This window comes from Cheilinus undulatus, linkage group 16 (genome assembly GCF_018320785.1).
Source record: "Cheilinus undulatus linkage group 16, ASM1832078v1, whole genome shotgun sequence".
In the NCBI taxonomy this organism is placed as follows: Eukaryota; Metazoa; Chordata; class Actinopteri; order Labriformes; family Labridae; genus Cheilinus; species Cheilinus undulatus.
This window is the reverse complement of record NC_054880.1, coordinates 30,689,534-30,713,303: the sequence shown is the minus strand read 5'-3', so window position 1 is coordinate 30,713,303 and position 23,770 is coordinate 30,689,534. Positions and strand designations below refer to the sequence as shown.

General features: G+C 38.3%; 1 protein-coding gene across 3 annotated transcripts in view; it reads right to left on the bottom strand.

Annotated features, from left to right (window-relative positions):
- Positions 1 to 23,770, bottom strand: part of col22a1 (collagen, type XXII, alpha 1) — a 99,797-nt gene that overhangs the window by 40,388 nt on the left and 35,639 nt on the right. For 2 of the 3 annotated variants that reach the window (XM_041809760.1, XM_041809761.1), the window contains 20 exons: positions 21,363 to 21,416; positions 21,206 to 21,259; positions 21,058 to 21,111; positions 19,079 to 19,132; positions 18,925 to 18,969; positions 13,168 to 13,221; positions 13,020 to 13,073; positions 12,474 to 12,509; positions 11,432 to 11,461; positions 11,134 to 11,187; positions 10,908 to 10,961; positions 4,962 to 5,015; positions 4,285 to 4,338; positions 3,358 to 3,411; positions 3,209 to 3,262; positions 1,753 to 1,806; positions 1,591 to 1,635; positions 1,438 to 1,500; positions 815 to 868; positions 695 to 736 (listed from right to left, as the gene is read on the bottom strand). In XM_041809760.1, the coding sequence (XP_041665694.1) occupies positions 695 to 736; positions 815 to 868; positions 1,438 to 1,500; positions 1,591 to 1,635; positions 1,753 to 1,806; positions 3,209 to 3,262; positions 3,358 to 3,411; positions 4,285 to 4,338; positions 4,962 to 5,015; positions 10,908 to 10,961; positions 11,134 to 11,187; positions 11,432 to 11,461; positions 12,474 to 12,509; positions 13,020 to 13,073; positions 13,168 to 13,221; positions 18,925 to 18,969; positions 19,079 to 19,132; positions 21,058 to 21,111; positions 21,206 to 21,259; positions 21,363 to 21,416 (1,017 nt within the window). The remainder of the gene's footprint in view (positions 1 to 694; positions 737 to 814; positions 869 to 1,437; positions 1,501 to 1,590; positions 1,636 to 1,752; positions 1,807 to 3,208; positions 3,263 to 3,357; positions 3,412 to 4,284; positions 4,339 to 4,961; positions 5,016 to 10,907; positions 10,962 to 11,133; positions 11,188 to 11,431; positions 11,462 to 12,473; positions 12,510 to 13,019; positions 13,074 to 13,167; positions 13,222 to 18,924; positions 18,970 to 19,078; positions 19,133 to 21,057; positions 21,112 to 21,205; positions 21,260 to 21,362; positions 21,417 to 23,770) is intronic. The other variant, XM_041809762.1, reaches the window with a different exon arrangement.

The window sequence follows — 23,770 nt, the reverse complement described above, 5'->3', positions numbered from 1 at the left end:
AGGGATGCTGAAGCTCTTCTTATTAATTGAATCTCAGCATCCCTAAAAAAAATTAACAAGTAAAAATGAACAATTAATAATGTCCAAACGTATTTCTAAAATGTAAAAGGTATTTTGTCCATGTATTTTTATTTCCCAGCAATTATTTTGAATAAAATGTTGCCTGAAACCTTCTAATGATGATGGCAGCTCCATGATAATGATGATGGTGCATACATTACAGAATTAAATATGTAAAAACAGAAAAGCTCATAAAAAGCTAGATGTTGTAGGATAAAACTCATGTTTGAGTTTCATCGTTGTTGATCTAATAGTTAATATAGTACTTGTTATCACAGATTTACTGAACATTTGCAATGATGTCAACATGTCACTATGCCTTTAGGAGCTGAACAACCCTAAACTTCTGATTCGCCCCTTGTTATAAATAAATTAATATTAAAGAATCTGTGTTAGCTTTGACTACAGATATTTGCAACTTGTGTTGCATGAATCCAAAGATTTTTCTTCAGGAATTTTGCAACAATTAGCTGATAGCTAGATAGCATTGCTTGTTGTTTGTGCTTATTTATTCCATTAAATTCAGACTATGAAATGTATATTTTGAAAAACCCTGTTACTGAGATAATGAATATATCTGTGCAGCCATACTGTACTGTGGAATATTCATAGAATATAGCAACATTTCACTTACATTTCCTGGAGCACCAGGTGGTCCCCTCGCTCCCACTTCACCCTAAGGCAAGACACAACATGGTCACATTGTCTGCATGATATTGACCTTAATATGGCGAATTACTTATTTCTTAAATACCTTGTCACCCTTGTCACCCTTTGGCCCAAACGGTCCTGCCATTCCTCTTTCTCCCTATGAATTGGAAGCAAACATTCATTTAAAACAGTCCACAGACCTTATTTGCACTTTAAAACATAAAAACAGAGAAGTTTCCTAATTAGGAGAAAGTAAAGAGCAGTGTGTCTCAAAAAGCCGTTCAGAGACACCCAGAAGCCTTTGAGTCCCATGAGGATACCCAGACAAATTAGAACAGTTAGTTCTACAACAGCTTCTTTTACCAGGGGAGATTTCCGTTTCATTATCATGAAACCTCAAGAGGATGTCTCCACGTGCACTGTTTTAAAAAAATACATAAAGGATACCAAAACCGTGAAACACTAACACATTAACATTCAGGCTAGATAAAAATCTCAGATGTACATTCCAGTCCATTTGTTGCTTGAAAAAGTGACTTTTGAAGATTAATTTTCCTTGAAATGCATTCCTTAACACAACTACAGCTACTGTTAGCTAATTCTAATCTATTAAGACATATGACCAGTGTCACATAGGAAAGGTCTATAATTATGTATATAGACAAGTGAATGATGATGATGATCAGTAATGGCTGATATGGTGCTGTAAGGGACAGTCATACTTACAGGAACACCTCTGTCTCCCCTTGCTCCATCTGCACCAGGACGTCCAGGAGGACCAGCTGTTCCCTGTGAAAGACAGAAAAAAACATACATATGAATTTGTAAAATATTATTGTACAAAATATCATACCAAGAAGTTAACAGCTGTTAACTCACTCTCTCCCCTGGAGGTCCCCTAGGTCCAGGAGCCCCATCATCACCCTGGGGAGTAAATATGTGGACATTAAAATGTCAGATTTACATATGGAAAATGCTCATGCTATCTCACAAGCTGCATATGTCTTCAGTACTGTCCAGGGTGTTTGTGGGTACGATTACCTTAGGCCCAGGCTTGCCAGGAAAACCATCTGTTCCACGCTCACCCCTGGGTCCCTGCAGAGGAACAAAATTTAATCTAGATTTCTTATCTTCAAAAAAAATGTGTGCTTGAAATATGCACTCAGTGGCTATATTTCAAGCATGCATTTTTTTTAGGGAACACCAAAGCAAAATAATGCACATAGCTAATAAATGTTCATGTTTTAAGCCCAATGTTACTTCAATGTAAAGAAAAAGGAAGAGTAACATTGGTAGTGGAGTAGGCAATGCTTGTACACAGAAATTGACAGCTACTAGGCAAAGACTTAGTAGCCGGGAAATGAATCCAGGATGAACTGACAGTTCACCATTAGCTAAAACGTGGTTGGTGAACAATTCCTGTCTTGATAACTTAACTGATAGTGACTGATCGATAAGAAACTCAACATTTTTTGGAGCTTGTAGGGAACAAATGAGGACTTAAAAACTGAGAAAAAGAAAGAACAGCCATAGTTTCTGTTTCTCTCTGAACTGATGGCATGTAGCTGCATGCCAGCAAGTGTGAAGCTGACTGAGCTAGCAAAATGGCAGCAAAGAACAACAAAAGAGAGAATTGCACTATGGAATTACCCACATTATGTTGATTTTTTTGATATAAGGGCTGTTATCAGTATCACAGCCACATGTATATACTGTTGTACTGTTTTCCTTGAAACAGCTCAGCTACACTGCTTTTTCAATGTGCCATACAAAATTACACACAGCCCATGTGTAATACTGTATGCCCCAGTTCATCGTCAGATTGGGAGCATATTACAGAGCTGTAAAATAGGCTTTAGAATGACAGTAGTCTATTCAGAGCAGACATACAGTTGGCTATGTGTTGTTCTCACATCCAACATGTAAAATTAGAAGTGAAAGGTTTTTGATTTTTGGTAACGTAAAGGTACTTTAATTAGTCAGTCTTATCAGTAGGTGATACAGTAACTTAAGTCACTTGTCTGAGTTTGTGACACAGTCACATAATGAATTACTTTCAAAGCCAACACTTCCTTTTGGTTTTTGATATTGAAGTAGCTAACTTGTTAGCAGCTAATGGTTACAGAATTGTGCATGACGCAAGTCCAGTGTTCAATCTTTTTTTGTGTGTTATTATTAACTCACTCCTCATACACGTATACTTTTAAAATAATTGATATATTTTTGTTGAAAATACTGAATGCTGAATAGATGTTTTCCTTGGTAGCATGCATGAAAGTTGTACATAATTTATCCTGGAAAATGGATGCAAATTACAGTTAAGCATTTTCCTTGTATTGTCTAACAGTGCAAATGAGACATAAAAAATATGATAAGATTTCTATGTTAAATTGTTGACTGATGCAGCAATAAATCACATATTTTCACCAAGAGCATAATAGACATAAACAGAAATAAAGGCATAAAAGGAAAAGGGCCACTCTAAGGCAGCACTGACCACGGCACCATCATTTCCAGGAAGACCGTCCAGACCGTCTTTACCAGGGAGTCCCTTTAAAAAAATAAGCAGGAAAAGGCTGACATGTTGTAGAGAGATATGAAAAGAGATTTTAGTCCAGTGACTGAACGCAACATGGGCCAACTCACAGGTTTTCCGGGCTCTCCAGGTTTGCCTGAAAATCCAATTTCACCAGGTAGGCCCTATGAGAAAGGAGGCATTTGAAAATGTTATGTTATTCTGCAGAGAGGTTTTTGTTTGAAGAAAATTACCACAAATTCCTTGAGCATTACAATGGCAAATAATAAAATTAAACAGACAACTTCTAATGTAGTCTCCTTATTTGTATGAACAATTTAGGATTTTGTGATTCAGGGAATTTAATATGATTTTTGGTAAACTATCCTCTGGTATTTCAGCTAAAAATTAACCACAGTGAACAAGAGGAGGGCATTTATTTGGGGGAATTTTTTCTCTGATTATTCATCCATTGAATGCAATATGTCTTTTCATCTTTTCAAACAGTCTTTGCATCTGAGTCATGTCCAGTCAAGCCTCTGGTGATCTTTAAATTAAATGTATCCATTGTAAGAGGGGGTATGTGGTTGAGATGCTTAGATTCATCAACTTAACATCAGTAGTGGCCAATATGGGCCTTTTTGACAAACATAGATCATTGTGGACATGAACTACTGTCAATAGTAGATTTTTATCTGTTATGTCATTACAATTTAATGGTCAACAACAGCATGACCATTCATAATCAGATGAATTATAATTTCTAACATTGGCATCAGCCCTGATTTTTTACAAATTTTACACTCAGTGCATCAGCCATCCAGTTCTAACTCATGATAAGTGTTGTGCAGTATTTCTGTAAAATTTAAAGAAAAAAACTCAAAATCAAATATGTTAGGATATACACAGTTTAAAAATGTGTGTATTCAAATGTTAGGATGTTGTGAATTGAGTTGTACTTCTGTTTTTGAGTTTCTGCAAGAAAAAGCAGATGAACCCAAATTTGAAAACCTTGTCTTATAACTATTTTGTTCTGACTCGTGGGTTTGTTCACTTACGGGAGGTCCAGTGTGCCCTTGGATTCCTGGTGGCCCAGGTGGACCCTGAGGACCCTACAAGATTTAAAAAAAAAAAGAGGATAATTAAAGGCAGTCATCCCTTGATCACCATATCACTCACATATTTTTCATGGCATACTCTGGATTAAATAAACCTCCTTCTTATCTGCATGGAATAGAGAATATCTTCTTTGCAAACCTGGCCTAAAAAAATATTCATATTTAAAGAGAACCTCTAAAAGACAGCTTATGTTTGTACCAGTGATCCACCACTAGAGGGGGATAGTGTAGCGCTATTTACAGCTAATTCACCTTAGGAGTGTCCATTACACCGTTACACTAGGCAGGTGTATTTCTATTTTGCTCCAGGGAGCAATTTAGAAAATTAATTACTGTAACCTGTTGGTTTTGAGCAGCTTGTTTATTCCCCTCATTTAAAACACAATGAAGACACCTTAGAGAGAAATAACTAAGTGGTTTATAGGTCATATCAATAATTGGACAAACCACTCAAGTAAAAAACTAAATTTATGCTTCTTAGCTCTCCTTGAGAGGTCATTTAGGTAGAAGCACTGTATCTGTGCACTGTATCAGAACAGTATATTGTAAGGAGGCCATTTTAATTACTTGTGTACTTTACACAGTTAACCTGCGGTTAAATTGAAATGTGTTCTTACAGGAGGTCCAGGAAGGCCATCAACTCCAGGCAATCCACTTTCACCTTTCTTACCCTGAAAGGCAGAATACATTGGATTAATGACTGAAGAAGAAAAAAAAAAAATCAAAACAGAAAGTGAGCTGTCACAAAGGCTAGCTGGAATTGTGGTTAATGAGTGTGGCATTTCTTTTCTTTTAAGTAAATCTACAGGCCAAACTTACACTACAGCTAAAATAACAGAGAAGAGACACAGAGACCTGTGTGCTAGCTTTCCACTCTAGTGTTTGTGTAAAGTTGAAGAAGATATAATACAAGAAACACCCTTTTGTCAGTATCTTTGCACTTATATGTGGGTTTTCAGAGTGTCTACTGACCCATAAAATATATGTAAAAAACAACTCAATCCTCTGTTCAAGGCCCTCCTATGTCTGAAAACACAAAGTGTGCAAATTTCCCCTGTTATCTCTACCTACATAGTGCTAAAGTCACCTCTTTTTTTTCACTTTACTGTTAAAAAGGGGATATCAATGCATGCATAACTATACAGAGAATACAAAAGACAGTAAGGGAGAACAGTGAAACAATTGTGAAATATCAACAAGCATGAACTAAATTTATAAAGACACTATGCTTGAGTAATGTTGAGCAGGAGAGCATAGAGTAGATGCTGCAGCATGCATTATGCATGTATTAACATCACACGCCAACCTCAGAGGATCTAAAAGTGAAGTGGTATGACTTAATATCGAAAAGAAAACATCCTGTCCACAGATGGAATTAACTTGTTTGTGTTTGGCAACTATTTTTCAGCCGATTGTCTCGTCAACCTCGGATATTACAACGTATGACAGGCCTCCAAACTCCACCTGAAAGATGCGGTAAGTCAACCACGGCAAATCTGCTGATGAGGGAAGTTTAAGTATACCTGCATTTTTTATGCTTCTTCAGAGGTTAACTACAAGCTAACCATGTTAGCCATGGTGGCTAGTGGCCTGTGAAGAAACACTGTTTCATTCACGTAGTCAGGCCAGTGATGTTAGCGAAACACAGATATAATTTTAGTGTTTGATTTATGTAGTGAACATCATGATGCTAGCATATTTTGACAGGGAAAAATGCTTTACGTTCATCTTTGCATTGGACCACTGCGCTACTAAGTTAATCTACTTCCCATTAAGTCTGTGCTGCTCCTATTGTCAAAGCCTGCCAGCATGCAAACAGCAAAAACTGTTTTATTAACAAGAAGCTATAATGCAAAATCAAAGTCAGGTTTGTCTTAAAAGCTTTGGACTCAGGTCCAGGTCCCATCATCCAGGTAGCTTCCCAGCTAACCTCTCAAACACATGCGGCCACACCAGCCCACCCAGAATACAGTGAGCTGGATCAGGCCAAGCAAAGTGCGCCAGGAGCCTGCAAAAGAACAGCTGCCATTCCTATATCAAGCAGCTGACCTTTCCTATCTCCACTCTCCTAGCATGTCACAATCAGGCACATGGTCTTGGCAATTATGCACAAAAATACGCCAAAGAGAAGTCACAAAGGAGTCCAGCAGCTAGACTCTAACTTTTGTCAGCATGCTCAGATACCAGGAACGCCACAACATCTCGCTTGGCAAACCCATCACCTATGTGTGACTGCAGAACTCATTGGTTGCTAAAAGGAGAGAAATATGGTCCCTAACCTGATGAAAAATACTTGATGCATCCCAAACATACTTGTATGGATGCATGAAAGAATAGCACCCTTAAGGGCTGTACTGACATGATCACCTTTAGATTTGGCCTCTATACTCTCAGGATCAGGAACCAAGCTAAAGGTTCAAAAAGTTAACGGCCTTTTTGTTCTGGTTTTGCAAAATGTAAATGCTCCTGTAATAGACAATATTCCCACAGCTGGTGTAGTTAACTTACCAAACAGCAACAACTTGACAGATAGCAGGCTTACATGAAAATAACATTTGGCCTTCCCACCCTATAAGCATGGCATCGCAGTAACACAACTACCATGGGTTATATGATCAGCTTTCATAGTAGGTGCATTAATGCTGTCTGATGCAGTCCTAAAAGACTACAAACTGTAATTCAGACTGCTCTCAGCTGTGATAGTGGGATAGAGGTGAATAAACTGTCCTCAGCCTTGGTTACACAGTCGACTGATCAAAGCTTTTGGAGTTGATAGTGGCTCATTTTATAACAACTCAACCATACAGCCATCTCTATCAATGCTGGATGCAGTATAAATCTGCTTCTTATCATAGCTCTTAGTCTGACTTCAGCCCAGGCCACTTCATCTCACTGTGCATCCTCAGCGGAGGTAATAACCATAGGTTTAATAAACTTAATCCAAGAATTAAAACCACACTTCTTTTCACGTTTATTCTGCTTTAAGGCTTCCCCTGTTGAAAGCCGTCTGTCTTTAATGCAGTCTTGACCCTGCCAGCTCCATCAACTTCGCCCTAATCCTTTGGTCTTCTTTGTTTACCCCCTACCCTCACCTCTACACACAACTTTTACCTTCCTTCCCTTCATCCCTCAACCCCTACCTTCATCTCTATACCTTTATTTTATTCCTTCATGCATGACCCTCCTTTAATACCCCATGACCTTGACCCTCCACTGTTATCCATTCACCTAACTCTTCAACCCAAACCCTCACCTCTTTATCCCTCAACTCTTACATTCACCCCTTCACTCCATGACCCCTGCCTTCATCCCTTTACCCCTTAACATTTACCTTCATCCCATGTCTCTCATCTATATTTCCCCATCCTTGACTCTACCTTTATCTCTTTATCACTCGACCCTTACTCCCACAGCCATTCAACCCTTGATCCTTACCCTTATCCCACACCTAAATCTCTTGACTTTTACCTTCATCTATCTACTTTTACTCTCATCCCCTCATTCTTTAATCCCTACCATCACTCCTAAATACTGAGCCTGACCCTTCATCCTTTGACCCTTCCCTTTGTCCCTTAACTGCTGCCTTCAGCCCTTTATAGCCTGACCACTACCTTGATCCCTTGTCTTCTTCCTGTTTTGATCCTTGACCCTACCTTTATACCTTCATCCTGTAATCCCCTCTTCATTCATTCAATCCTCAACTCTTACCTTCGTCTGTTTATCCTTCAACCCCTACCACCTCCTCCACATCTGATGACACCTTCCTTCATCCCTAAACCCTGACCTCTATCTTCATCCCTGAACCCCTACTTTCACATCTTCATCGCTGGACTTGTACCTTAATCCATTCATCCCTTATTCCAACCCTTATTTATTCATCCCTAGACCTTACAGTCATCCCTTCATCCCTTAACCCAACCCTGGGCAACACTTTACAAATAGTTTAGGGAGCAACTTTATTAGACTGGCTAGTTTTGGCTTGTGGCCTATTAGGGTCATCAAGAGACACACTGCAAATGTCTTTTAAAAAGGGAAGGCCCAAAGCAAATGAAATGCAAATGAAGTTATTTTCTGAACTTCAAGGGTTGCTGGAGCTTTTCATTTTCTCAAGGGTTATTTTTTCAGTACTCTCTTGGGAGGCATCCAATGGCGCTTCAACGAGTCCTGATATGGAATTACAAAAATTAACAATCTAGTTTTATGAATAAAGTCAGACTTTGTTATCTCTTTGTTCACTAAAAACCTTGAAAAAAATCTTTGATCCAGAGAAGCGAGTCCGGCTGTGAACAAAGGTCATTATGGTGAAAACAAAGTCTTTCATTTGTAGCCAGGAGGGGATTGCCTTGGCTCTGAACAGCTGCAAATGTTGGATTCTAACATATTGCTGATTAGAAGTTAATTGCTCCCACTGGAGGGATCGTATGAAGGTCACTCTCTTTGTTAATGTTTTGGTAGAGCAATTATGTAGAACCTCTGTGACTGTTTTAATTACACACTGCTGTGCATGATGGGACCACTGTGGAGTAAACAGGGGAGAGGAACATAAGAGACAAGGGACTGAGTTTCTAAATTATTCCACAAACATTAATGAAAGCTACAGAATCAGTTCTCATTAGCATGAGAAATAAATATCTTAATAACCCTGTTGGAATATGATAAATACTGTTATGGGAGTACAGTTTAAACTTCCAATTACTGCAGATCAGAGTTTTGTACTACAGGAGCAAAATAATTCAATTTGAGTTCAAACACGTAATCAGCTTTACTGTTCATGTAAAATTAAACTAAAGCAATAGAAAGCACATTAGACTCCATGCAGTAAAATATGTCTGATCCTTTTTCCTATTACTCTCATTATGAAAGTTATGGTTTTATAATTTATGGTGCCCTCAAATTAGGTCATTACCATGTTCACAAGAAGCGGCCAAGTTGCATTGTAATATGAAGCCTTTTTCTTTTGCATGCTTAGAGTTCATAAGTTGTGACATGTCAAACTTATGGGCTTCAGTTTTTAGCCAGGCACAGGACCAAAAAAGTATGAAAAGTGTTTCTCTAGATTGTCCCCCTTGCCAGCCTTTTTAGTGATACATTTATTCAGGTTAGGTATGGGATCATACTGGTTTGGCACTTTGCAGTGTCAACCTTGGTCCTGTACATCTCTGGCCCCCTGATGGTCATTCTCCAGGACTGCACAAGGCCCATCTCTACAGGTACCCTCCCAGCTGACCTTTCCGTGACCCACGCAGCCACCCCCAGCGTCTGGACCAGCCCACCATGCTGTGGGCACCCAGTATGCCAAGTGCCCGTAAAAGTGCAGCTGCTGTCACTGTCTTGCTCAGTGAACCCACCATCCCATGTGCAAATCCAAGTTTGCCGTTGATCTCAGCCTCCCAGCGTGCAGGCCGATGGATAGCACTGCCAAGGTAGGTAAACTGCCCCTAAACCTCAACACACTCATCATTCACAGACACAGATTCAATGGCAGTATCAAAGGCATCCCAGATGCCCCAATCTTTGTTTTGGCCAAGGAGATGTGCATTTCTAATGCTTTAGCCTCCTCAGTAAGCTAAAAGCCCCCACAAGGGCATTTACAGACTGCAAAGATCACAGCATCATCAGCAAAGTCCAGATCTGGACATCGCCAAATGCCACTCCACAGTTTGCTGCCCCTGTTACCGGCCCTATTATCCAGTCCATACGTTTATTCATTTTTTTTTTAGGCTTTCCTACAATGAAGAGAAAATTTCAGTATTTATCGCAAGATTTCGCCTTATTTATCTCTCACTGGTTAACAAAGCTAGTTTTCCTGAGACAACATGGAAGTTCCTTGAAGAAATACCACATTTCCATGTTGTCTCAGGAAAATAGACCAAAATAAGCTGTATGCATGCATATCCCTATGAAATAATATGTTTTTAAATGTGTTAGGTTTTTCCTGTCTTTTTTTCAGTTATATTTTGTCACATATGGGGTCCAAACTGAAACATTTTCCATTGAATGAATTTGAGTGGTTGAAAATTTTATAAAATTAGAAGTCACTATGGAGCAGGTGGTGGGTCCTGATGGCCGACCGGTTGAGAACCACTGCTCTAGTGTGTTCAAACTTTACTCAGCAACACAGTTACTATAACTTTGTTAAGCAGATGGCTAAGCTTCCTGTCATCAGGGGGATCTATATTGCACAGCTTCAAGCTGGGTCTGGTTTAATTTAAAGTGACTACAAGCATGTAAACAATGGCAGCTAGTGAAGAGCTTAGCATGGATGCAGCAGTAGCAGCAATCTTATCAGAACTGGTCAAGACTTTGAAAAGCTAAGAAACTCGTCATGTAGAAGACCTTTTAACTCTGAATGAAGTCTTGCTGGCAAAGTTGAGATTTTAGATTCAGCTAAAATGCCAGATACAGAAAAAAAGAAAGATTCAAAAGATACTACATCAAAGATATCAAAAACAACCATTTACTGTGTTGAGCCTGTTTTCACACTGTTCAGGATCTCAGCATAAATTAGTGAACAAATCTGGACAGGAAATATTAAGTTCATGTATTCAAAATGAGATCCTTACCCTCTGACCAAACTCTCCAGGTTCCCCGGGTAGACCCTGAAGCCCAGGTGGACCCTGAAGAAGAAAATATAATAATATACAGCAACAGGTCAAAGACAACAATTGGAGCTTTTATTAACAGCACAACCTCTGAACATGTGTCTTTCCTATGACAACAGAACAGCAGAGACTAGACAACAGCAAAGACCGACTCTGTAGGAAGGAAAACATAAATCAAGATTCTTACAGGAGGCCCTGGGGGACCATCAGCTCCTGGAGGCCCAGGAAGTCCAACATCTCCCTAAAAAAGGTTAAGCCTTAATTAATGACACATGACAATACATTTGAAAATTAAAAGATACAAAGATAAGTTTAATTCCCCATAGCATGCTTTAAAATAGTTGATACTGTAACCGCAATGTTCCAAAAAAGGCTTGTTATATTAAACTATTAAATATTGATTAATAATGATATAAAGTAGTCTTTAAATGTCAATGTAAAATGATACAAGGCAAACAGTCCTTAATCAATTAACTCTAACTCACCTTGTCACCCTGAAGGCCTTCTTTTTGGAGCTGAAATAACAGAAAGAAGATTATTAAAATACTGCTTTTCAAATAAGCATTATTATTGTTATTATTATTATTATTATTAACTCAGTCTTATGAATGTTAAGAACCTGGGAAGTGTAACTGGTTTCATTGACTGACTTTGGATTTTGACTACACACAGGTAAAATTTGCATTTATGAAGAATTCAAATAATACAGTATGAATAGAAACATCCCTACATCTAACTATCATTTGTTTTCAACATCAGTTAATCCACTCATAATATTTTATAAATGATTGTATTGATAAAAAGTTGAAAATGTTTTGTATTTTCTACAGAATGAGAGGTATGTGATTTGCTTTGTTCACTACAATCAAACTGAATTTACTTTCAAACAACCGACTCATTGCTTACTGAAATGACAGCTAGTTAATGTACATGGGTAAGTTTATAGTTTGCATGTCAATCACAGGGTCTCCTTAACAGAAAAAATGTGGGTATTATCTGAAGTATGGATTTTGAAGACTCTTATTTATGTTCCAAATAACGTTTTTTTACACCGGCATTTATGCAACTTTCTTCCCTATCATAAAAATTTACAACTGTCTTTTTCATGAGTTCTATTTCACTCTGACAGGGTGATGTATTTTAATGTATTCTTATTCTGTTGTTTTTTAAGTTGTTGTTCCGCCAAAAGCTGATGGATATTGCTATGTTGTACCTTTTCTATTTATTTTATTGTACAACCCAAAAAATTTTGTGTGTCCCAAGAAATTCTTGCCTATAAAGTATTACATTAAAATAGTATAGGTTTATCTTCCTTTGAATGAAAAACAGCACCCCTCTCTGGATAATTAATGTATTTCTATCTCATTTACAAGTTTTCACAGGTTGTCATAATTGTTTATGAATTCTTGCTTTGTATAAAGGAATAATCACAATAAAGCATAACTGATCATTAAATACATATATGTACAGGCCTTTAATTCTCTAAGTATGTCTATTTGATCCTTTTGGTGTATTTTTTGTACTTACCACATCCCCAGGTAATCCAGGGAGGCCTCTCTCTCCCTGTGAGAGAGCACAAAGCAAGAATTAAAAGTCCATCATTAGAAGCAAAAGATATTCTGGGTGAAGAACCTAAGGTTAAATCATAATGATAAGGCGGCAACCATAATTTATGAGATGACGTGTGCTTGTATGAGCTCTTATTGTAGGCTTTAAGGGAAAACTTGTGTGTAAAGTACCACAAAGGCAATTCCTTGTGTATATGTCTGTATGTGTGCTTCCTCGTGCATGCATGAGGGTGTGGTATAGGCATGTGTTCACCACTGGAAGAATCTTCAAAGTCAGTAATTACAGACAGACAAATTAACTCTGCATTTTATTTTCACAGACAAATGAGTGGGCTGGCTGTGGTGGTGCACAGAGGAGACGGAGGAATGTCTGGAGAATGGAAGAGCATGGGAAAGTGATGATGTCACTATGAAATAATCTATACAACATTATCAGCCTCACAGCACAATCCTCTTTGAATCGTGTCTTATCAAATGCACAGGGTGTTTTCAATGAAGCACATACCTTGGTGCCTTTAACGCCGCTTGGCCCGGGTGCACCGACCATTCCTCTCAACCCCTAAACAGTTAAAGACAAGGGCTAAGATTAGCATATAGGTTCCTTTGTTACACAGTGAATGTATGAGGACTTTAAACAGAAGACAACAGCTTACATCTTTCCCAGGAACACCAGGTTTGCCAGGTAATCCATCCAAACCATCTGTACCCTAAAACAGTGACAAATTTAAAAGATAGCACATGAGTATTGTTGATTGTCGAGGACTACACTCATACAGGTCTACAGAGGGGAGAACTGGACAGATTTATAATTAATCTAGAGTCCACTATTAAAGTTAGGATTTTCTTGCAGTGGTCCTGATGATGCTCAATGGCCACAGTGTTAAATGAGCAAAGATGACAGCATAAGGCTGCGTAAACCCTGGGGTCATATTGACACAAAAGCACTCTAGTGTCCAAACCAGAGGAATTTTTCTAAAAGTAAAAGGAATTTCAGGCACTGAAGGTAACAGACATTTAGTGCTGTAAACACTAAGACAGCTTCTGCAAATGCAGGTTTTTTGCACCAACAGTGATCAAAAGCAAGTACCAGGCAAGGCTGAAGGTGGAGAATGATCTGCTGTTAACTACATGGACTCAAATTTATAGTTCCCAGAGCGTAGAGTGTAATAATAAGGTAGTATTGGCAATAATTCACCACTGAACCAAGGAACAGATTGCCTGGGAAAGTCTGATGTTTAAAAACACATAAAGACCAAAATATAAAAACAAAAAGATGTCAAAATAATAATGCTTAAAGATGAGACATATATGTTTGAAAATACAGAGTTTAAATCATTTTATGAGGGTGGGGGTCCACTGAATAAATGATTTTCTCTAGAGGGAGGCTCACTTTCCCACACTTTGAAAAGCCTTAAGGCTTTTGCACTGTGAAAAAACAAAATCGAGCCTGTGTTGTTCTAATCATGTTTGCACACTGACACGGACATTTTTTCCAGAATATTTTTTTCGGAACAGGTCTGATTTTATGCAAAATTTTGCATCAGTCCGAGTGATTTAAATGGCTGATTGATGATTCAAAACAATGCCCGCTGCTTCGGCCTCGCTTTTCACCACCGCCCGACCCCTCCTTTCTCTCGCTCTCGCTTACTTTAAATTCAAAGTTTGTTCATTTATTATTTATTTTAATTTGCCACATTCTACGAATTTTGCGGTGAAGGCAAATAAAAACGCACCGGACTCACTGTGCAAGGTCCAAGTGTGTGATGTTTTCGGAATACGGATCCAAAAAAAAAAACCACATCCAAAAATAACGGACCTAATGTAATGTTATATCAGGTGTGTCATACAGTCCAGCCAGTGAGCAAATTTCACCTGACCCACAATTTATTTTTCGGAGACAGTATATTTTGAAAAATAATTAAATGATATTTTAATCTAAAAGTTAATCATAATTGGAGTTAAATATCATCAAAAAATCAATCATATGTCATGACATTGCTAAATTTGGAAGGTCAAATGAAGCCAAATTGTTACCCAAATGAAAAGCAAAGTAGGAACTGAAAGAGCAGGCTCTTCTTGGTGAGCTGGGGATCACTAAAAATCACAACCTGGTTCCTTGCTGCCTCTAACATGTACATATGAATGGGTCATTGTTTGCTTACTGGGCGCACATTTCACCATCGGGTTCGTTTTTAAATCACTTATTATATGTGGGAAGTGGTATGTCAGTTTCAGGCCCTGTTTTGTGCGTACTCTAGGCTTAATGACACCTGTGGCCCCTAAATTTCCTATTTAAAGCCAAAAACCTTGTTTTCTGTTTTCACTCCTCGATAGTCAGCTAAATATAATGGAGCAGGTGTCTCATCAAAGGGGAAATACTGCCTGTTCGTAGATCCATCATAACTTCCATGATTGTTACCCACTGGACCCAATGCCTTATTTTTCATGTGTCACTGTTTGTTAGCTTACTGAGCAAATGTGCTTGCTTGCCAACAAGCTAATAGCTTGCCACAGACTTGCCATAAATACAACATTATTGTTTCATGTAAGAAACAAGATAGTAAGACCATGGTTATTTATTTCTGCATGCTAGCATGCTAATGTTTACTAATTAGCTTTAAACAGGAAGTGCAGCTGTAATTTTTCTAGATGTGCTAATATTTTGGTCAAAGTTAGTTGGTAATCATTAAAAACAGATATTTTCATCTGGACCAAAGAGGTAAAATGAATGGCACATGTTACTGTCTTTGGTATTGCTAACAGATGACAGGTCTTAAACAGAGGTCAGTCCTGTGATACTCACTCTTCACATGCCTGTCTTTCCTGTGAGCAAACATTACCTTGACCTTCATCCCAACTGCATGCTCTAAAACACTGACTCTCTTTATCACTTTACCAGGTTAAGTACTCTTCCAGATTTTACCAACAGGAAATTGCTCGCTGAGTGGCTGACTGACAGTTCCAAACCTGGCATCATCATGTTTTAGCCTGCTAAATATCCTCATTTCCTTTGACCAGTTAACCATTTTACTGGATCTACTACTTCATATTTTTGAAAGTTTTTAAATTCAGACACAATATTATAAACATGATACAAAAGTTTTAGTACAATTTTTATACATCTCCCTGCTGAGGCTCCATCTGTTACTTTAGTATCACTTACTTCATGACCACTAAACAGATGGACAACTTGTCTTTGGTGGAAAATTATTTGGTTCTTTTATGTTTGATAACATTTCACTGATTTATACAATGTCTTTTTGCTCCCCAACATCACTGTCAGAAGGTGGTAGAGCCTTACAGGAAACTTCAGACATCAACAAAGCTTCAGTTGACCTGAATAAGCTGCATTATAGCCAGAAGCCCCCACAGAATCCCAGACAGGAAGTGTGGCGAGTGAATCAAGTGAGCCACATCTGTTTGTACAATCACGCCTCTCAGTTCTCAGTTCCTCTGAGAAGAATGCTCCCCTCAGAAGTTAACCCTGTCTTCAGGTCTTGGATTATAAGGTATTTATTACAGGTTGAATCTGACATCATGGTTCAAATCAGGAAAGCCTGGTAAAACATGGAAAGTAAATCAAGGATTTTCCTTGTCTCCCAGCAAGCAAGACTTAGATAAGTGTGGTTTTGCCAAGAAGGAAATGTTGATAAGTGACATCTCAAATTACAAGCCATCACCAAGATGAGGCTTACCAAATCACAGCTCTCTGATGTCTCTATAAAAATGCTTTAGTGCTTATTTTAGTATTTTAAGGTCAGTACCATAGACTGAAGAAAGGGTTGGACAAAGTCTGAGTGACATCACCCATTTGGATATTGAAGACAGGTTTCCAAAGCATTGTTCAGTAACCTGACACAACACATCCATCTGGAACCCCTTTGATATACAGCGTTTGGGAAAGGGCAGAGCCTTTGAAAGAAAACTTAGAGGGTGATTGGATCAACGTTTTGTCTATCACATCTTTACGGGCCAATCAGAGCAACAAAACACATGATGTCGTCGCCGCTACCGAGGTGCATGTGCACACCTACCGAGGAATACTCCATAGAACTGCATAACATGAACCATGGCGACTATAGACAGGTCAGTACACAACTTTTACTGTTTTTGAAAAGAAAACAGCTCAGTGCTGTTCTTTGTTCTTCTTTTAACAAGGAAATGCCGTCAAGTTCTGATAAAACTGCATTTAGCAGCATCCACGCTAACGTCTTCTGCCATAACGGCACTGGCTTCTTGTTGCTGCTTGCTTAAGTCACGGAAGTACTGCCCCTCGTCGCTGATTGGTCCTGTCACTTTCTAACTGGGCCCAAATGGTTCCGACGGGAGCTTTGCAAGATGGATTCGCCAGTGAGATACAAGTAAATGGGTGTATCCGACTGCTTTGCAAGGTTATTGTCCAGGGTATGTGCAGAATATCTGACACTGGATTGAACACTTTTAAGACCTTTTTGAAGACCGTCTTCATACATTTTAAGACCTATTGTATCTTCAGCATGTGTTTTGTGCTGTGAGGCAAGTATGTGACAAAAAGAAAAGAAAATGCCAGAAGAATTTTTTTATATTGTACAATGGAAATTAAGTAGTGGAGTATTTTGAGAAAAGACTATGAGATCAAACGAACCAGATACAAGCAGGTAGCAGAATAAAATGTTTAATTAAGCCTAAGAGTTGCTATCCTAAAACCTGGAAGTATCTTACTGTCTTGGAAGAATTCTCTTTAGATGAATAAGCTTCTTTTTTTTCTTTTTTAATTAAATTTTAAAAACTACAAAATTTAAGACCTTATAGTCTTGCATTTTATACTTTTAAAATCCTTCATTTTGTTTGATTTGATTAATAAACTTTTAATACTTTTAATGACACAGTGGACATCCTGTGGTTGAAAATGCAGTCTCAAGAGGACTTTTTTTTTTTTTTTTTTTTTTTTTTTAATCATAAACAGACAAAGAGCTGTGACAGGCCCATGACTGTCTGGCTGCAGACTGCCTCTCTAAGATGCCTGACATTGACCACTGCTGTCATAAACCAGTACTCTCAGGACGGAAATACAAGCAAAAACTTTCAAAATAAAATTAGATTAAACTTCCAGTTAGGGTTTGAGTGAGGATGAGGATGAGGACACCAGAAGTTAAAAGTTAAAAACCTGATGTAAAAACCTAATTACAGAGCGTTATATATGGCTGAATTAACAATTGATTTACATGAAAACACTACCACAGCTTACACTATTGCTAATGAAGCTACTTTGGCTGATGTCATGTTTGTTAAAGCTAAAGTAGCTATGTTAGCTTACGTACCTAAGTTGGTTACCTTAGCTTTGGCTATGTTTGCTACGGCTAATATTGCCAAAGCTAACATAGTTACATTAGCTTTAGCTACGTATGTTAACTACATAACTAGTGTGGCTACGTAAGCCTTAACAACCTAGCTAAACCTAACATCGCTAAAGCTAATGTAGCCCTGTCCTGTAAATTTCAGTAATCCCCTTGTAAAAATATGATATAGAGTGCTTTTATTTTGAATGTAGAAAAGCCAAATTGTGGTACTTTGTATTGGCAAGCTTTGGATAGCTGTGAGATGCATAGTTTTGCCTCCATGTTGATACAAAGCCAGACATTACACTGTAAACATTATATTAATAATACACAGCCATCTCCTCTTTGTAAAATAAGCTAGCAAGCTCTGTTGCGTAAGGAAAGAAATAACAGTATCGATCCAGCACTCCTGGTGCCCTGTCATCTCCCTCTTTACTTGGTCTTTGATGATGTGATGATGTGTCAGGTGCAGTTAAGATATGCTGTACAGTGCATGCCTATAAAGATATGAATTTATTCTATTTATTTATTTTTAACTAGGTGGTAAACATGTTTATTTCTCCTGTAAAAATGGGCATCTTATCATGAGGTGTGCATGTGCATTTAAGTTATTAGTTATATCAACCACCTTCATGCCAGGCAAACTGGTTTACCTGCAGAAAAAAAACACTTTCTGTAAAGTCTACCCAGTGTTTGTAGATTTCCTAACTATCCTCCATTCCCACGGATATCTAACCAGTCCTCTTCACCTCCATCCCCACATCTGGCCTTTGCAAGTCACAGGGATCAAGTGTAAACAATATTCAATATTTTTCTCCCTTTTTTCTGTTAGAATTAGAAAGATGTGCATTTAAGAAATTGTTTACCAATTTTTATGTGGAAAATCGTTCAAAGATTAGATGTTAGAAAGCTTCTTGGTTGATTGCAACATTACTAAATGTCTGTCTGCTGCAGTACATCACTGTAAGTAACCAATACCAACAAGTAACATGCAGCTGTGAGCATGTGGAACTGGGTCAAGATAATGAAATTCTGTTTACAATGATCAATTCAAACATAATATCACGAAAAAAAACATTACTGAATTCTTACTCTTGCTCCTGAAGTTCCCTTTTCACCTTTGATACCCGCTTCTCCCTACAACAAACAAAGCAACACTTGATGATACATGAAAAATAAAAAACAGGGTTACTTAATGATAGATATGAAGTGCTTATTTAGTGAAGTGCATTTAGAGTATACTCACAGTAACTCCTTTTGGACCAGGAAGGCCTGGAATTCCTGCATCTCCTTGAATTCCCTGTAAAATAAACATTGAATAACATCATTTTGGAGAATGATGTGCCTTGGGAGTTTTTACTGACTCAGCACTATTACCCAGGACAACTGGGAGACTGCTGAGTCAGAGATGAATCAGAGTGAGAAATGGAAGGGACCAATTTAGGAACTTGAAAGCTCCAAAAAAGAAACGACAGTTGTCGTTGGACCCCCCCCAATGAGGGAACCTTGACCTCTGGCCTTGCTTTCACCCGTTCCTCATGCAGAACAAAAAGTCCTTTGAATGTCACTTGCAAGGTTTTCTTTCTTTGCCATTGTTCTGTTTTTGTAGGTCAGTAGATTCTTTTACAGGGTGTTCACTGTGAAGCCATGCACCAGAGTGGGTGTTGTTGTATTTAACTGCTATTAAGCCTAAGAATAGCATCGCACTTTTTTGAGGTCACTGCTTCAAGCTGCACAGACACTAAACATGTGCGTATGTTTATTGGCTTATTGACTAAGGAATCCCAACAAAAGTTGAGGGATCTTATCACATTTGCTATGCATGGAGGAGGATGACTGACAGCCTTGCAAAGCAGATGGATTGGCCAGATTCCATGTCTGTTAACAGGCAGATCCACCTTGCAAAGCTCTACTCTAAAACAATTATGCCCAGTTTGAGAAGAGACTCATCCAATCAGCATCATTTGAGGTGAACAAGGTGGTAACTACAGTGGAGTTAGGTTGTACGCAAGCCAGTAAACAATGGCAAAAGATGTAGCAATTATCTCAGAAGCCAAAGTATTTCTGTGGCTTTTATCAGACTTGGACCACATTTCTTTATTACAAGAAGAGCAAATAACCACAATCAAAGCTTTTCTTGGGGAAAAGATGTTTTTGTGTTTCTCCTAACCAGCCTCCATATGAGTTTGTTTTACCAACTGGCTCTACCAGTAATTGATAATGATAGCTACTGTAATGAAATCATTCTCCAGGGCTGTGCAGGTTCACTACATTATATGCTTCATTGCTCTGATTGACTCATAATGACTGAGACAGACAGAACATTCTTCCTATCACCCTCTCAGTCCTTTTTTTAAAGTTCTGCCCTCCCCAAACAGACTATGGGTCAGAGTTTCCACTGGACTTTTTTTTTTGTCTCCAGAGGTCCTGAAGAATTTCAGTCATTTAGAACAATTACCAGACATTTGCTTTAGATAGCCATATGTGACCGATAACCTGCATTTGACAGCAAGAAAACAGAAAAACAGAAACATTGTGATACAGCTTCATGTCTGCGAAAAAGCAGAACTGGGGGTACATGTTTATTTCTGAATCTAACCCAAGACTAGGACAGAGTAATTACCAGAGTAACCCTTACCCTGATATTACAGATTGTTTACATTTTTTATTTTTGTACATATTTAAAATTTGTATTACTCATGACCAGACCTTTACAACTCTGCATTTCAACTGAAAACTGAGCCTTAAAATGGTGCTCTCACTGTCAGCCCTACCAATCCAAAGACTGGCTAATGGAAACTTCTGTGGGCAGAGATGCAATTAATATGTGTAACAGTCTATCTGGCAAATCAGGTTAGGACTGACCTGCAGCAGATCAGTTGACTGAGCTTTTTTCAAGCAAAGGTGCTGCATTTAATTCGCTTGCAATTCAATTAGTCTTTATTATTACTGTACACTGCAAATACTGTACCAGTCTGTATACACTGATCATAATCACAGATGATTGGTATTGAGCAGCAGTGACCAGAAGCATTAATTTGAATCCACTCATTATGTAATTTTCATTGAAATATCTGATAGTGATTGCTGTCCAGTCAGTCAGGGCATATCTACTACTTTATTTTCTTTTTGGAACCCCCCCCAAAAAAAAATACATTGAAAACTTTTAACAATAAGCATCAAGCATTTGTATTAGATTTAAAATATAAGGTCACATTTGCTTACTTTTAATCCTGCAGGACCTGGCAGCCCTGGGCCTCCAGACACCCCAGTTTCACCCTGTTTTCAGAAGAACATAAAGATTAAAAAGAACATGCATATTTGTATTCATACTTCAAAAACTGTCAGATATACTCAAAAATGAGTGTCTTACTTTGTCTCCTTTGTCTCCAGGTAGGCCATCAATACCTGGAATACCGCCAAGTCCCTGTTAAATGATGGGAAACACATAATCAATGTCTGTAAGTGAACTTTTATGACTGAAAACATGAGAGAAATCCGCCAGATGTCCAGGTTCACAAGAGCCACACCTTCTCTCCTTTTTGTCCAGGAGGACCTGTCAACCCTAATGTTCCTGTATCACCCTGTAAACAGAAAAAAGTGTTAACTTTGACGTCTCTGAGAAACATAAGCATGCAGGATGGCCAGTATTACAGGCGATGGGGCCGTGCTGTCAGAGAATCAACCTGGAGGCATCACAGAAACAAGGTTTTAGTACATGATGGTCAGAGGATTAAAGTAGAACAGACAAAACCAGTTAGAGTTGATTAATGGAGTCAGTTAAATGGTAACACAGACTGTGGGACAAAAAGACAGAAGGTGCCGTTACACACAAAACACAGAGGGTTACACATGTCAACATAAATAAAAACACAACAGACTTTTGAGTAAATCTTAAAGAGCCAGAATATGCTAGAGCTGTCCAAAGCTCCACCAAAACCCACTATGGTCTGGTCACACATCCAAATGCTCAAGGAACAATGGCCTCCCATTGTCTCCTATGTGATTCACTTTTGGTTTTCATGTCGTATGACTTGCTAAGGAATCTATTGGATTTTGAAGGCAAGACAGAGTGGAAAGTGTGTGAAAAGATTTTTGAAGATGCTGCGTTCAATTGCTTCTGATTCTGTAATGTTTGTTCAGTTCTGACCTGCATTTGAATTTTGTTTGTTGTTCTAATTTTACATAATCAAAACATTTTAATGGCATACTAATGGGGGGTTTTAATGTGAGGACTTGTTGGAAATAAAAGTGTTTATCCCAGAATTAACTACAGAGTTAACAGTATTCACAGCTTCTTTAAAGTAACGACCACATCTCACCTCCCACAGTCAACTTGGACTCGCAACAAAAGAGATATTGGTTTGAATAAGTCTCAACCTTTATTGTCCCTTTCAGCACACTTTGGTTGATCCAGTGTCACATCTCCCTGCAGCCACAGTGATGTAAAATAAGTCAACCACTGCTCCGTAATGTCTTATTTCACTTTAAGACACCCACAGACAGCTCAGTGGACTAGACAAAACTCATCTATGCCTTGTTATCAGTTACTTATCTAATTACTGTTTTACTTATTTTCCTTTTCAGTTGATAAAAATGCCCTTCTTCATGGTTAACTTCATGTCATAATCTTAAGTCTATGTGAAGTTCTTCATTTTCTTTCAAAATAAAAGCAGGTTTGTATCCAAGACAGTTACTCCTAGTTTAAGACAATACAAAAACCAATCTGAAACAAAAAACATTTTAAATGCAAAAATAATGTGATACTCAAAATAGGTCAAAAAAGAGATTTATTACTGTTTAAATAAAGAAATTCTGGGATTTCTCCCAATTAGGGGTGAAACGGTATTTGTATTCGTCCCGAAGCATCGTGTTTCAGGGGTCACACTTTAGCCCATTTAGTCACCCAACAAGTACATCAGAACCATTTTTAAAAAAGCAAACTAATTTGACCATACTTACTTGCCAATCTAGGCTGCAAAAACACTTGAAACTGTTTGCTAATGACTGTTAAACAACCACCGAGCCGGCACAACAAAATACACACAAAAGAAAAGTTGGCTTCAAGAGCAGCAGAGCACTGAGGCCCCACGACTTCATCTCCCTCTTTTTATCTCTGGGCTGTTTTTAAAAGCTTTTGGATGTGAAAGCAGAGAGGGTTTGAAGACATTACCAGTGCTGATACATTCTAACGGCCACGCACAGATTTGTAGTAGGGAACATAAATAAAGGCATGTATTAAAGTGCTCTGCTAAGGCTCAGTTACAATGTCCCATCCTGTGTCTATGGAAGGGAGTCTGGAGTCTTTCACTTTTACACTGTGTTATGATTTTACAGGAGAAACTGCTGAACTGGCTAGTTACTAATAAATATGTAACTGTCATTAATCAGAAATATGAAAATACATATTTGCTCCATAATGCATGCATTTTGATTTGCATTTTACATGGTATTAATTTCATAATTTCAAATCAGAAGGTATAAGGTGATACATTTCTGTGTTCCTTTTGATTTTGCATATCTATTTTTTCTAGTTTTCCTCTTTTGGTCTCAATAAACTGTAAGACACACTACTGTCAGTTACAAGTAATAAATAAGGGGAACCTTGGATTATAGATCCAGGACTATATGTTCCTTTTTTACAATTGAATGGAACTTCAGTGAAATGTGACCACAAAACAGAGGTACGACCTGAACCATGACCTCTGCGCACCCTTACACCACATATTATAATTAGAAATTAAATCATATGACAGTCGTACTTTTAACACAACTGTAGCAGGCAGATTTACTATAATGGATGCTCAAATCCATGCAACGCTGGGTTCAGCTGACTCCAAGCCAAGCCATTTCAGCGCATAGCTGATCAGTGTAAACATGGCCACTCAGACATGTGGAGATGAGGTGTGGCTCTGTGGTCACAGATCGTGTACAACTG